The sequence below is a fragment of the Varroa destructor genome, unplaced genomic scaffold, assembly GCF_002443255.2.
Source record: "Varroa destructor unplaced genomic scaffold, Vdes_3.0 BEIS01000004.1, whole genome shotgun sequence".
Taxonomy (NCBI): Eukaryota; Metazoa; Arthropoda; class Arachnida; order Mesostigmata; family Varroidae; genus Varroa; species Varroa destructor.
Genome location: NW_019211457.1, coordinates 8,714,981 through 8,728,842, shown reverse-complemented (window position 1 = coordinate 8,728,842; position 13,862 = coordinate 8,714,981). Strand labels below are relative to the sequence as shown.

Sequence of the window (13,862 nt, the reverse complement as noted above, 5' to 3'; positions counted from 1 at the left end):
TGGAAATTTGGCGGGCTGCGCACGGCTCAACCCAAGATGGCCGCATTCATCAAAGCGCCATCTTGCCAGGTTGCCCAGCTCTCTTGGGTTTTCGTTTGAGCGCCTTCTGCTTGCTTGCATTTTGAGTAGTAAAGCAAGGCGAGGCAGATATCGCGTCCGCTCGAGAGCGCTACGTGCTGCTGATACCCTACCGCTTCTGCGGCACTGTGCTAGCCTCCATTCCGACGGCGTAGCATAAAATACTAGTGATCATTACTACCATCGTTGCTATAGCTGTATCAGACACAATTGTGTTGGTGGGTTTTCAGCAAGTGCAAGCTTGCGGTGAAGGTCTCAGTGTTGGTGTGAGCGTCTCGTACGCCCTATCAGAACAGATCCGAGGTAATGGGCCGCAAGAAGAAGAAGCCGTCAAAACCCTGGTGTTGGTAAGTACGGAAACGAGGATAGAGGGTTTACCGTTTGCCAACAATGAGACTGTTGATGGTTTGTGCAAAGAGGTCAGTATTTGACAAAGACCGACTTGAAACATTGCCGAGTCTGTATTGTGCTAGCATGATCTTGTTTCGCGTCTAATGCTGTTACTTTTATCGGTTAGTTCGCATGTTTACTGACAGCCACAATGTAGTTTCTTTGGACTAAATACGACAGTCAATATCAGAGACTGATAAAGCTGAAGTATAGGCAAAATGTGTATACCTACGTATATATTAAATGGCGTAAACTTCTGCAAGGAACTGAACAAAAATATAGTTACGGAACGTTCAAGCTTCCGCCATCCGGATCACCGGTGCGTAAACAATCTTTTACAACAGAAGCGGGCTCTTCTCCTTGATGGATGAGCATCAAGCGCCTCGCTAATGAGTTGTCTCATTGGGGTTGGGGCATTCGGTGGTCACCTAGAAAAATAAAGCTATCGAAATCATACGAATATCATCGTAAAAACATTTGGACTAAATCAAATGATGAACGTAGCTTTCCTGTAAATTTTAAACGCATTTCCATTGCTACCATGCATAAAAATGTACTTGCTTGTACAAACTATTCGAATCGAACTGTGTGTTGGACACGAGCATTGTCTGTGATAGTAGAAAACACAAAAATACGATATGTATGTAATGGGTGAAGGTTCTTGTCTTAACTCTATATCGCTACAATGTGTACATATATACATGTTATGTGAACAATATATCCTTGTCTTATATAAATCGGGTTAAATAGTTACATGAATCGGTTTTTGAGATTATCTGTATATAAAGGTACGACATGTGTATATGGACTTTTTATATGCTTCGTTTTAAGATTGTATCTAGATACAGATTTAAGGAACATTTTACGCATTTAAGGAACATGGTTGATTCAGTATAAACATCGTTCACTACGATCTTTAAGTCAGGTTCTGACTGCCCATAGTGCGATAGCGCTCTTTATAATGCGAGTGAGTGGGTTAATACTGTCATGTCGGGAGTTTAAGCAACACTTGATCAGACGGGTTCAAATCAGGGCTGTTCGACTGCCAAATGTGGTCCTCCCAGAATATATTCGTAGTCTCACACCCGACTTGTACGGGCCGGTGCATCGTTTTGCTAAAAGACGTACGATCTCCGTTCCACCAGTTGAGGTATACTCGATTGTACAATAGTCGATCGCAATAGCATGTGCATGTATTTATTGTGTACCCTATTCAGATTGTGATATAATTAGGTGGAACTGCATGTTTGTGAGCGTATTACATCTCCGTAAGGTTTCATTGCGAATTTTTAATTTAGAAAATTGGCATGTCGTAAGAACAGCTTACAGAAGGACAGAAAAAAGAATGACATTTCATAATTAAGAAAGCAGACCTCAAATAAAACTAAATCAACGGATACAAGTGGCAATAAAGTTGAAGGAAACTGCAACAAATCTGAGAAGCTTCGGTTCTTTGTTGACTTACGACAGATATTAAACACAATGAAAATAGAGTTATTGTTCTATTGATGAGATCATTCATGTGGATCTAATGGAGTAATCTTACATAAGTATATGCGAAATGGAATAATTATTTTTAGAGGCTAAGCGTAGACACCGTGAATTTTTTTTATCAACGGGCCTCTGCTGTCTTTGATCAGATACGAAAACTGGCATTTGTAAGCAAAGCGATTGAACATACCGGCAAAACTTTTGTCTCTCCACAGAGTCGATGCTTCATATAAAACACGGATAATACAACAGTATTTTCAGTTTTATTCACAATTAAGCAAATACAAAAAAAAAAGTACAACAGAAAAATGTCTCGCACTGCTATCATATGTCGGTGTTTCAACCTATAATTTACCGAAGATAAAAATTCTGTGTTTGATGTCGGTTGTTTCCTATTTACCTAGGTACTGCAACCGGGAATTTGATGATGAGAAAATCCTTATTCAGCACCAGAAAGCAAAGCACTTCAAGTGTCATGTCTGCCATAAGAAACTTTTCACCGGACCGGGGCTTGCTATACATTGCATGCAGGTAAGAAGACAAAGCAAAACATTCATGGACAAAATATATACGGAAATTAAAAACAAATGTTTATTTCTCTTGCCATATTTTGTCAAATGTAAAAGCGCACTTATCCGACGCGAAGCAGAGGCCGTAAAGGATATTTGATGCGTATTCCCATTTTTTTCCTTTGTTCTAACATCGCATGAGCAAGACGCTCTGCTGCAAATTGTGCTTTCTGATTGCCTCCCGAGCTGCTCTGCGTTCTTTCGAGTCGACCAGTATTTAATAGGACCAGTCTTATTCTTAATTGAATTGCTAATCAAATCTGTTCATTGTTCAGGTCCACAAAGAGACTCTAGACAAGGTGCCAAACGCTTTGCCAAACCGCAATTCTGTCGACATCGAAATCTACGGAATGGAAGGCATTCCACCGGAGGATATCAAAGAGCACCAGGTAAGTACAGTAACTTAGAGATAACATACAGCAGGTCGCAGGGCGAAGGTTGCGTATCACGACGGTGGCCAGTGCTCGGGTACACCAAAGCTTCACGTATCCATCGTGTTCGGTGGGTTGATCTTCGCCTTTACCTACCTATCGTATAGTAATTGAACTATGTGATGTATAGCTAAACAAATGTAACTATGTAGAATGGGTTTTCTGGAGGTTTCAGACGATTTCCTACGCCAATTGGCATCCTTTTATGGAATGATTGATAAACTTTTTTAATTTGCTACGTTTTCGTTACGTGCTGTCATCAAGTAAAGTTTTCGACACCTTAATTAAACTTATGAGGTTGACATTTTTGAAGCGAATATAACATGTATTATTACCTAAAACTATTTTCTGGAAGTCCATTATAATTCTAACTCTAGGTGTCTATATGACGTGGCGTTTGCTATCCATGATTCCCCCCTAAATCCTGTTTGTGAAGAAAAAGAAAGAATAGTTATTGTTCATACGGTGTCTAGTGAAGGGAATACGATGTGTTGTATTGGCAGTGGTTCATTTGGTCCTTTTATAAAATAGGGCCCCGCAAAGACCCGGAAGGCAGATTTATTTCTGCTGTATCGGTTTTCCCGGTTAATTCGAAAGCATTTTTCTCCCCCAGTAAAACACTCCTGTATGGGTTCCATCTACCAAATAGAACATGGTGACTGGTGTTGTTTGTTTCTTAACAATAACACGAAAATAGATGTATTATACATATCTCTTATCTATATACTCTGTTCGTTTTTTGGTGTCGTAACTGTTGCAGTTGTTAGCTCTCTGTAGTCGCTCATAATACAGTGTACTTATGACTATGAACCTATTACGCACACGACCACTCGTTCTCGATTATTATTCCTTACGATTATTCCTCCAGATTGTTTGGAATCGATTGGAGGGCGAAAGCGACTCCTTTTTGCGGTCGAAGGATTAAACAGGAGATTACATCAGGTAGGAAATGCTCTGCTTTGTACGGTTTTTTTTTCGATAGAAAGTCCGCGTTACACACAACTACTGTTTCACAACAACTGCTCAGCAGACCACTCGATCTCACTTCTTCCCCGCCTCTCCCAAGTAAGTTTCATCACCCGAAGTAGTAAAAAAAGACAAAAATCGGAGGAAAAAACATCTAAAGAAAAACTGTACAGAAGCATCCCGATGCCTTAAAACTATTTTTCATGCCTGACATTATCGCTATAGATTTCGCCGCTGACTTTCTCATCCTTCGCGTTTGTGAATGTGTGGATTAATGTTTCAAGCAAAGTGGCTTACAGGTAAACGTTTTTCATAGCATAATCATGATTAGCAGGTGGTAGACCAGATTTTGAAGAGGCTAAAGCTGAAATATTAAAGTAAAATTAAAAAATATGTATCATGAACTAGGGTCACCTTTTGTAAAACCTTAAGTCAACAGAAAAAGTGAAGGCTTTCAACTTTATCGTATGCAAATCAGAAACCAGTGTTACATTTGAAACTTCACGGCGCTTTGCTTGCAACATACTAATCGGCATCATGCGTGGTAGTATCACTAGAAAGGACAGTAAACGTCAAAATGCAACAAGCAACAATCATTGCCATTGCGTATAACAAACTGAACTATACTAAAAAAAGTCGGTTCTTTGGAAACGAGGTTTTGGGTAAGTCTTTAGCATGATCACTTATAATTCTATGGCGTAGAGTTTCATGCTATGGGCGAGCGTACTTTATTTTGAAAGACGTCCTTCAAAGCGTATTGTAGTGCAATAAATGATCACATGCTAGGCACTTTTGTTATTTTGTTGTTAAATCCTACAAGCATATATTTATTCGCTAGCAGCTACGGCCTCTATCAAATTCTCTCTTTTATTTTATATGCGTGATATAAATATAACAACGAATCTTGTCACTGCAGTGGCGTATTGCCGTGTATTTTGCTCATGTCATATTACCTGTCAGACAGACCAACCTAAAACACGCCAAAGGTAAGGCGAAACGGGACGGTAGGTAGGTTTCAAGATGAGGTTAGGATTTGTTTGCCAAGCGGCTTTCGGAAGCTTTAGAACCACTCCTATTTACTCCTTACGGGCGCCTCAGTGCTGCCTTTTTTACCTATCGGAGTAACCCACTCAAAGTGACAAATCGAGACAAAAGCTTTATTTTTTAAACAGATACGAGGTGGCAAATGCCATGTACAAAACGTTTAGTACTCATGTTCGAATTAAGGTTTTCTCATTGGAAGGAATAGTATTTACTTAATACTATTTTTTCTTTGTCATTCCAATTTTTCGCTGTTCTCTTTGAGTGGACCTCTGTTCCATTATTGATGTTCTGGGTTGGTGATGCACTTGAACATTCGCAATTTCTTGTCTCGAATTCAATATATTCCTTTGTTCTTCAATGAGAATCGTAGAGACAATCAATCGAAACGTTCTGCACTGCTCACTGTGTATGCATCTACTCCGTTGCAAGTAAATGGGCGCAGCGTGTGCCTAATTTCTATCTAGACGAGTATGAATGCAATAACTAGGTGAAAGGATAACAAAGTAAGTGGAATCTTTATGAATCGGTATTGGTGTATAATTAAGTAGCAGGATATGTGATGACTATGATTATTTGTGCCCTGAACCGTCGGGTTTGTAGTAGGGCTGTTTTTTTGCGATATACAAACACTTTCCGTATGGGAGCAATGTGAACTCCGGCTGTGAAGGGCTCGGCTGCTACTGTGGTCGAATCTGCGCACCGATGGCTGCAGCAGTCATAACTGATGAAGAACACAGCCATCGGTCTGTCACTGTGGTCACTATTTTGTAGCAGGTGAGTAGCGTTCTTCTATTGAGAAAGGGATGTGTCAACATGAACTACACAAGAGATCTCTTGGCGATGACGAAGTCGACTCACTTGGGCATTGATTGACCATAATAACAAAGTCGCGGACTCAATGAAGGAAACGAAGGAGTTAGTAAACTATCACAAATTGTGTCCGGTATTATCGATGACATTGAGCTGAAGATGAATTTGAAAAGAAGACAGATAACAGTTGAAAAGCGAATGGAATATATTGTTGCTATTTCGATTTCACTCATAGCCCATGCCTAGTAGAATGAGCTTTGTCCTCGACTGTATCATTTGTTTGAGAGACTTCCCGGGGATTGGCCTGTGATAAATGAAAAAAGTTAGATATAGCTACAAATCACTCACGCTTAAGTAGTAGAATTTATTCTAACTGCAGTTATTAAGCTATTACTTGCTTGTCTCTTGATGTCGCTTATTGAGCGCTTCTTTGAGACCATATCGTGATGATCGCGAGATATCGCGGTATCACGAACGGGACGCGCAATGAGGAATTTACACACGACACATACAAACACATTCATATTGAGAAATATTGGTACAATAGCGATATTATTAGTTTTTAATGGACATCTGTCCTAAAAAGGAACTCCCAACATTTGTGTTTTCGAAAGAAAATAATGGCATTGTTGATCAGGATCGATACTTCGTTCCGCAAAGCTTCACCAGGCTAGTATATAGGACACTTGTTTACATTCCTATGTGAATACGTTACGTTTACTGACTCGTAACGTCTGACGGAAGTTCGTGTGTTCCCAAATAAATGCGTGCTCACATTTCTTTGTTGAACTTTGACAACCAAATGGCTGTATTGTGTGTAAAAAGAGAGTGGGGGCAATTTGAAGGTAAGTAATAGACTTGTGGATCGAACAACTTGTGGCTTTGTCTGCATTTGCCTTTGTCTTTCGGTTGCCCCTTGCACCGAGCGACTATTAACAACTAATTGAGGCCCGCGGCGGAAGTTTTAGCTAAAGTAGCGCCATTTCTTGAACTGGGATCGTGTTTCAGCGGGACGCGGGTTCTTCTAATGGAGGCGTAGGAGGTGGCCGTGAAGATGATGATTCACCGCCTCCAGTCCCACCGGCACCTCCAGTACCTCAGGCTGCTCAGCCTCCGGCAGGAGCCGGCCTACCAACACACCCAACAAATGTTGCCGGAATACCGCCACATCCCCACCATCCGCAGTTAGCAGCGATGGGGGTGCCCCCTTTTGGCACACCGCCGCCACCACCTGGGATGCCAGGGGCGATGCCTCCGCCGTATGGAATGCCCCCAGGCTTTCCTCTGCCCCTCGGCTTTCCTATGATGCCACCAGGAATGACAGGTGCGCTCCCTCCGGGAATGCATCCACCGTTCGGTCCTCATCCCGGTGGATTAGCAGCGCTTGGTGGCAGCATGATGGCTGCCGTACCCCCGGCGGTACCGGCAAGACCATTGTTCCCTGCTGCACAGAGTCTTCAACAACAGCAGCAGCAGCAACAGCAGCAGCAGCAACAACAGCAGCAACAACAACAACAAGCCAATGCTGCGTCTGCGGCAGCTGCTACTAGCCTAGTAAGTCCAACGACCATTATATTTATTTGTGTATTTCGTCGTATCTCTTACATTTGTAGCTTCTATCAGAAACGTTTACTGCGTTTGAATTGGTATTCTTCTGGTTTTACACTCGTGTTTTACGTGAAAAAAATTTATATGTGGCACCAAGGTACAAGATGTCCAATAATTAACAAGGTATGTTTAATATACAAGGTATAACTACGGCGCCCGCTAATATTGCACCTTTATATTGAAAGATTTTCGCGCAATTTTAATTACGTTTTTTTTTTTGTTTTAGAGCGGAACGGCGTCCGCCGCTTCTAGCCCTGCTGTAGTCTCTGCACCGCCGATACCAGCTGCTCGGCCTCAAGTAGGCGACGCCAAAGAGCAGGTTCCACAGGTACACGATATAATTTAGTTCTGGAGGCCATACAAATCATGATGTGCGTCTTTTTATCTCGATTAGAATAACCGAGTTGTTTGCGATTCCAGGCACAAGTCACGGTATCAGCGTCTGCCGAACTAAGGTCGTGGCAAAATGCACCTGTTGGAGTGGTTGTCTCGGCCGAGGGCACGAAAATTGTTCACCCTGAAAAGGATCTTTCTTTGGAAGAGCTCCGGATGCAAATGCCCGCTTACAAGCGCTTCCTGATGGTGAAATAAGTGGGTCTGTCGATGTTTATGTACAGGTGGCCATGAGCAGACAGCCTCCTCTTAGACGTGCGTTTCTTACGACGTGGGGCAAGCAAATTAACTTGATCTCTCGGAAACCATGCTTAGTGGGGTGCGGCCTGTGTCGCCTAATTAATGATGCCTGTGACTAAAGAGCTGTACAGCTAGGGTCAAGAGAAGGTAGCGGATAGGCTAAAAGCAGCGGGTGGTGGGGAATTAGGGGTAGTTCTGGGTTCATCATCCGAAGCAACAACATCAACAACCGCTGACCCGAACCAGCAGCACGCTGGGTATGTAATCTCATCAACATGTTTAATTTTCTACAGACGTTTCTCTCTTCCTCTTTTAAAAGGGACTTAGCCATAGCATCAATACTGTCATTAACCGTTATCAATGCACGATTCGAAACAATGCGCTGTCATCAAAACGGGAGTCATACGTCCCTGTGAAGCTTGCGAAATCCCAATAAGATTTCGCGTCCATCTGTCCACCTTGATGAAGCTGGTAGACCCTTTCTAAATATTTTTTTGGCAGCACAGAAATTCTTTCGATGGTTTTGCTGTATACAAACTATAGTTTGAAAATAGCGGTCTGAAAGAACCGACGCCTAAATTAGAAAATGAAATAGCGAAATAGACGAACTTGGAGTCCCTTGGGGAACATTTTAATTCTACTCCTCTCTGGCTTTTCTGTTTTCGCCATAGACAAATCTTGATTGAAGAAGAGACATCGAAACTATTCACAAAACTTGAATTGAAACTAGGACGCGAAAGGATTATCTAACAAAATATAAACAACAGCTACGGCATGGGCATGTCCTGTTGTTTTTGGAAGTTTTCGTTAGCTAAAAAAAAGTGGCTTGGAGGTTCGAGTACATATATATATACATATATATATATGGAAGTGCGTCATATGGTAAAGATTTTGAATGGTTTATTTTGTTTGCTTGTAAAGGTTAATTTGTCGGCTGTAATGGACCGATCAAAGCCCTCCAGGCAAAAACTTTTCCTAAGATAAAAAAAAGGGTGGTTCACAGAGTGGCACGCAAATGAAAATGAAGATGAACTCATATTGTTTATGCTAAATCAAGTGTACGTCAGTGAAAGGCAACGCGGCCGAAAGAGCAGCTCGTAGCTAATTGTGAACAAAGAACTGCTACAATTGTATTCGCTCTATTAGAAAATTATTGGGCAGAATGAAAAAGGTAAGGCAAGAACTAGTTCGCGTTGTGTTAGTTTGATATGAACGAAAAATTATAATATTGATGATTAATAATAACAATAAGTAGTAAGAATAAAAACAGAAACGACAATGGCATTAAATAATGAATATAATAAATATTGCTCTGTATATATTGAGAGAAGTGTAGTTTGCTGAGACTCCTTGTTCGTTTCATTTAATTGATTTTTACATAGATTGATAAAAGATTCTATAAAATTATGTAAATTATAACAAAATGAAGCTTTACGCCGACGGAAATATATTCACCAGTATCACCAGTAAAAAAATACATCTGTGGAAATAGTTGGATACTTATTTCCTAAGTATCCAACTATTTCCACAGATGTATCTTTCCATATGAATATATCTCCTATGCTTAGTAGGAAATCTTGGCTACTCCTAGTAAAATGCTCCGTCCGGAGCCGCTCCTAGGCCTTAAATCCTAAAGTTAATTGCAGCACAGATCTGCTGGTATTTGTTTCTGGCCTGATGTAGATTTCACTTAATGATGAAATTAGTAAATAAACATGTTAGGAGCGATCAATTACCTTGCAGACCCATTTGTGTGGCAATACCGGTGTGGCCTACTGTTAAGTTTCGAGTGAATTCGGTAACGAGCTTCACTGAAGTGGGCCTGGAGAACCATGTTCCCGTTTTTGCGCAAAATTGAGAGCTGGAAAACAAAGTCGCCTATCAGCTAAAGACAATGAAAACAAAAATATCGCACGTGGGCAGCATATGTTAATGAGTCTTTATTATCCTTTACTTATCATCATGTCCATCATGGTGGTGTTAAATGAATATTTTCCTGGTATTTAGTTCTAGTATAACGGATGGTTTGCTAGCAAATGTCATATTTACACATGTACGTAGTTACGCAATAGCATGACTTCATTCCTTTTGCTGTTTTTATATACAAGCCTTCAGTGCCATCGTATCTTGTACCAGGTCAACCTCCGGCAAACAATCGATATCTCTTTTTCACAACGTGTTAAATAAGTGCAATCGTTTGCAGATTTTTCTAAATTACCGTTATGGCATTGTACTGGAACTCTGCAATCGTAGTATCATCGGAGTATTATGACAGTCCATCTCTACATGCTTTATTCTTTATCTAAGGAAGTGTTGTAGTTGCCAATGCAGACGCACCATTAAATTCGATTTTCCCATGAAATTTCATTCGTACAACCGCGCGTTACCCAAGTCGTGTATTTAAACTGCATAGGTATATATACTGTTTGGGTATCGAGCAAGTAAAATTTCGACAATTACTCTATATCACCTCTATATGTATATTGGAAATCAAGCCGTTCAGTTTCCGTCATTGTTGTGTACCAAATGTTTGACATTCGGCTAGTGGATTGAACACCTGGAAAGAATACAGTTATATTTGAAACTTAGTCACTTGGGATTGGCTATTAACTTTAATAAACTTTTTTGGATGGGGTTGCATAAGCTTAACTTCCATTTTTACAGAAGTTTTAGATACCCTCATTAGATGAAAAACAATCAGGCGTAAGTGAATCTATTAAATGAAAAACTGTTTTATTATTTATTTATTAAGTGGAAAAGTATTCCTTACCCTAACTCCAAAACAGGATTGAAGGTGATGTTTTCGTTATGAGGAAATTTGGGTGAGTGACGGTTTTCCTATGTGCACTGTCATTTCATTTTTAAGTTGATTTATCTATCCTATACATACTGCCGCACGTTGCAAAATAGCGTCGATGATGGGTGTGCCAATACGCGCTACCAAAAGTGTGGCTGATCGTTAAGACGGATGAAGATGAAAGATGACTTTGATGGTTGAGGATGACCAGCAACCAAGCTGTCGCAGAATTGCAACGATGGGCAGATATTCCTGGTGACCCGAGTCGATGGCAATGCCATATTTATGGATAAGCGCAACATCATAGCGGAGTCACAACTGATGCAGCGTACAAAACGAGTACAACATGAGCAAGAGAGGCAAATCCTACGAGCGGCCGTTGCCAGCTCCACCAGAGGGAGGGCGACCTGTGAGGGCCAGTGATCGCTGTAATAAGCTTCGTGGCTCCTGATGGCTGAGGATCCTGCATAGCTGCCGGGGGGTGTTCGCCTGCAAGACAGAAATCGGTTAAACAAGTTGGTAATAATTATAATAATAGTAGTCCAGCAGAGCTCCTTTGTATTATAGATTTAGAAGTTACGAAATCATTTCTTCTAAGTACTTTTTCAGCGAAGAATCTTCCAGAGAAGAAGTGATAGTGTTTCAATAACAATAATAACAAAGCGCATAATTTAAATCCAATACGTCGTCCATTCTTATGTATTCAGTTAACGTCACCAATATGTCTCTAAGCTAGTCTCAACAGTACTTCAACGAGGCAGAACTTCCCGTTAAATAAAGTGGTTAAATAAACTAAATAAGAGTGGATCAATGGTTTACAAAAAAGTTTCATAACTAGCCGTCTAGCACTTCGAAAAAGTAAGAACTTCCTTTTGCACCAATGACATATTTTAACCCGGCAGCTGATAATATTTTTTTATATATATATATTTACAGCAGACTTTATTCAGGAAAATATCTTGTGTAGTCTCTTTCCGCATGATGTGAATTTCGACAGAGTGGCAAACGGCGCTACCGGATCGATTTCCTTCTCGTTTCAGCAATAAGCTAACAGTTGCTGGGCTGACAAGTATTCGCTTTATCCTGAGTTCTGGGGATGCATTTGTGATTTCGGCTAAAAGATCCTATCTGGTAAACGCATATAATACATTTCTAAGTTGCAATACTAGCGGCCGAAGCTGCCGGGAATTTGGAGAAGATACCACTACATAGAAGAGCGTAAATACTGGCGCGCTATTAAGACCTTGCATCAGCAATTAGTGCGGTGATGATAAGAAAAAACGTTGAGAAAAATGCCTAGTAAGATACACATCCGTATCGAATTCGAGAAGCTGTATGGTTTTTGTGTACTTCACAGTGTAAATAAATACTTCCCGATGGGAAAACTTAATCTAGGTATCACTATATACTGTCTAGAATGACATTAGGCACTTGGAATGCCAATATCGGCAGAAAGTGTTGACATTGTTTCCTGGACTCTACGAAACCCCCATATGAATTTAATCACTGTAAAACAATGGAAGAAAACACTATACCCTGTACTGTTCAACGAGACCAGGGTTCATTGCTCTAGGTTCCGCCAACGACATTTAGTACACAACCCGTGTTAATAAACGGAAATTATTATTACCTAACGCTGTGTATGTTTTATGAAGTTAAGATTTTTCTGTCGTCCAACATGAAAGCTATATAAAAATTCAAGATATCGATTTTATGCGTTCTATTGTATAAATAAAATTACTCGTCCGTACACTCTGATTCTCGCAGTAATCTTATCCTGATAATACATCGTTTTTAGGGATATTGTCGTAAACCATTTTCGTATAATCTTTTATTTTTTGTTCTATTGGGTTTTCAAATCAGTACTACATTTTTATATTAGTTTCTCGTAACGGGCCTTGTGTGCCATCACGCACACGGAACTTTTTCTAATATACAGGAAACAGGAAAGGAAGCTGGCTTGGGACAGTTACTGCTTTTACTATTGTTTTTTCATCTTTTCCTAATATAAACGTATTTTTGTTCTAACTAAGGATCTGCGTTCTTTTCTATTGCGAGCCTTTTCCCCTTCATCTACGACACATCTATAGCAACCGACAAATTACAGCGAACAACATAACTATACCTGTATGTAGTGCACACTCATGCCGGCAACAACAGCGTCTCCAGCAACGCTATTCAATAAACTGATCATTAGAAAAATTAATTCCATTTAGGAGCAGTACAAAGCGTACTAGCCAATAAAGCGACTAAAAGTAATCGAAAAAATGTCTGACAAGTGCATACCATGCAGAACATGCAGGGTGATATGTGCGGGTAACGCGTCCGATGGCGCGCAGCTATAGTTTCCCGAGTGAGACGCCCTTGCGTGGCGGATCCGGAGGACAGACATCATCACTACTGGGTCTTGTTTAGCGTACGTGGTGTTACCATTATCGACGAGACCTCTAGCCCCATCAATACCCCTGGATGAGTCGCCCTGCGATAGAACAAAATGACATTGGAGATAAGCGGTTCGGTCTGTGTTGTATATAGAGCATTGACATCATACGATAGGTAGACGAGGTAGGATGGCGTCTTGATTGGTGACAGTACTCGACGATGACGGCGCCACTTTCGCCGTAGCGTAATATACACGCGTAACAACGAGCTTAAACACACTAGTAGAATAAAAAAAAAAAAGTTATTTTTTACCTTGTTCTCACCAATTAGGTAATATGCTTCATATATGCATAATGAAGGTACATAAGGTCGCACAATTCGAATACGCACAGAAATATGTATGGGAAGCCGGTTGAGTAGAGCCTCGTTATTTCACACAGAAGTGTTCCGTAGTTTGTTATATAGATATGTATAGATAGTAGTAATAATTTAATATATACAGTAACATTTAAAGTGATCGATCACCGTACTTGAACCATCGTATAAACTCGATTTCAATACGGAATGTGACCTATCAAGTCGATCCGTGGACGCGTGCTACCAGGTCAGACATATGAATAAAGAGATTTTTTATATCGCTACAATAAACATGCTTTCATCAAA

The 13,862-nt window shown here is 40.5% G+C and overlaps 2 protein-coding genes across 8 annotated transcripts in view; one reads left to right on the top strand and one right to left on the bottom strand.

Moving 5' to 3' along the window:
* Positions 1 to 49: 49 nt before the first annotated feature.
* Positions 50 to 9,355, top strand: LOC111248755 (uncharacterized). 2 transcript variants are annotated; one of them, XM_022801636.2, is made up of 6 exons: positions 50 to 497; positions 2,364 to 2,490; positions 2,804 to 2,917; positions 6,788 to 7,333; positions 7,614 to 7,715; positions 7,808 to 9,355. In XM_022801636.2, the coding sequence occupies exons 1-6, from the start codon at positions 469 to 471 to the stop codon at positions 7,976 to 7,978; spliced, it is 1,089 nt and encodes a 362-aa protein (XP_022657371.1). In that variant the 5' UTR covers positions 50 to 468; the 3' UTR covers positions 7,979 to 9,355. The 2 variants fall into 2 exon arrangements, with proteins under 2 accessions (XP_022657371.1, XP_022657370.1); XM_022801635.2 differs by having other exon boundaries at positions 51 to 425.
* Positions 9,356 to 9,932: 577 nt separating this feature from the next.
* LOC111248754 (neuronal growth regulator 1-like) overlaps positions 9,933 to 13,862 on the bottom strand; it is a 37,975-nt gene continuing 34,045 nt past the window's right edge. For 2 of the 6 annotated variants that reach the window (XM_022801631.1, XM_022801633.1), the window contains 3 exons: positions 13,104 to 13,296; positions 10,791 to 11,306; positions 9,933 to 10,577 (listed from right to left, as the gene is read on the bottom strand). In XM_022801631.1, the coding sequence (XP_022657366.1) occupies positions 11,119 to 11,306; positions 13,104 to 13,296 (381 nt within the window). In that variant the 3' untranslated portion in view covers positions 9,933 to 10,577; positions 10,791 to 11,118. Of the gene's footprint in view, positions 10,578 to 10,790; positions 11,307 to 13,103; positions 13,797 to 13,862 lie in introns of those variants that run through there. The other 4 variants (XM_086987896.1, XM_022801632.2, XM_086987897.1 and 1 more) reach the window with 4 other exon arrangements.

Bases quoted from the DNA above. Each gene is read 5' to 3' on its own strand.
- LOC111248755 (XM_022801635.2), top strand. From the start codon at position 385: ATGGGCCGCAAGAAGAAGAAGCCGTCAAAACCCTGGTGTTG. The intron at 2,918-6,787 runs GTAAGTACAGTA...ATCGTGTTTCAG, and splicing joins AGGATATCAAAGAGCACCAG to CGGGACGCGGGTTCTTCTAA. The intron at 7,716-7,807 runs GTACACGATATA...TTGCGATTCCAG, and splicing joins CCAAAGAGCAGGTTCCACAG to GCACAAGTCACGGTATCAGC.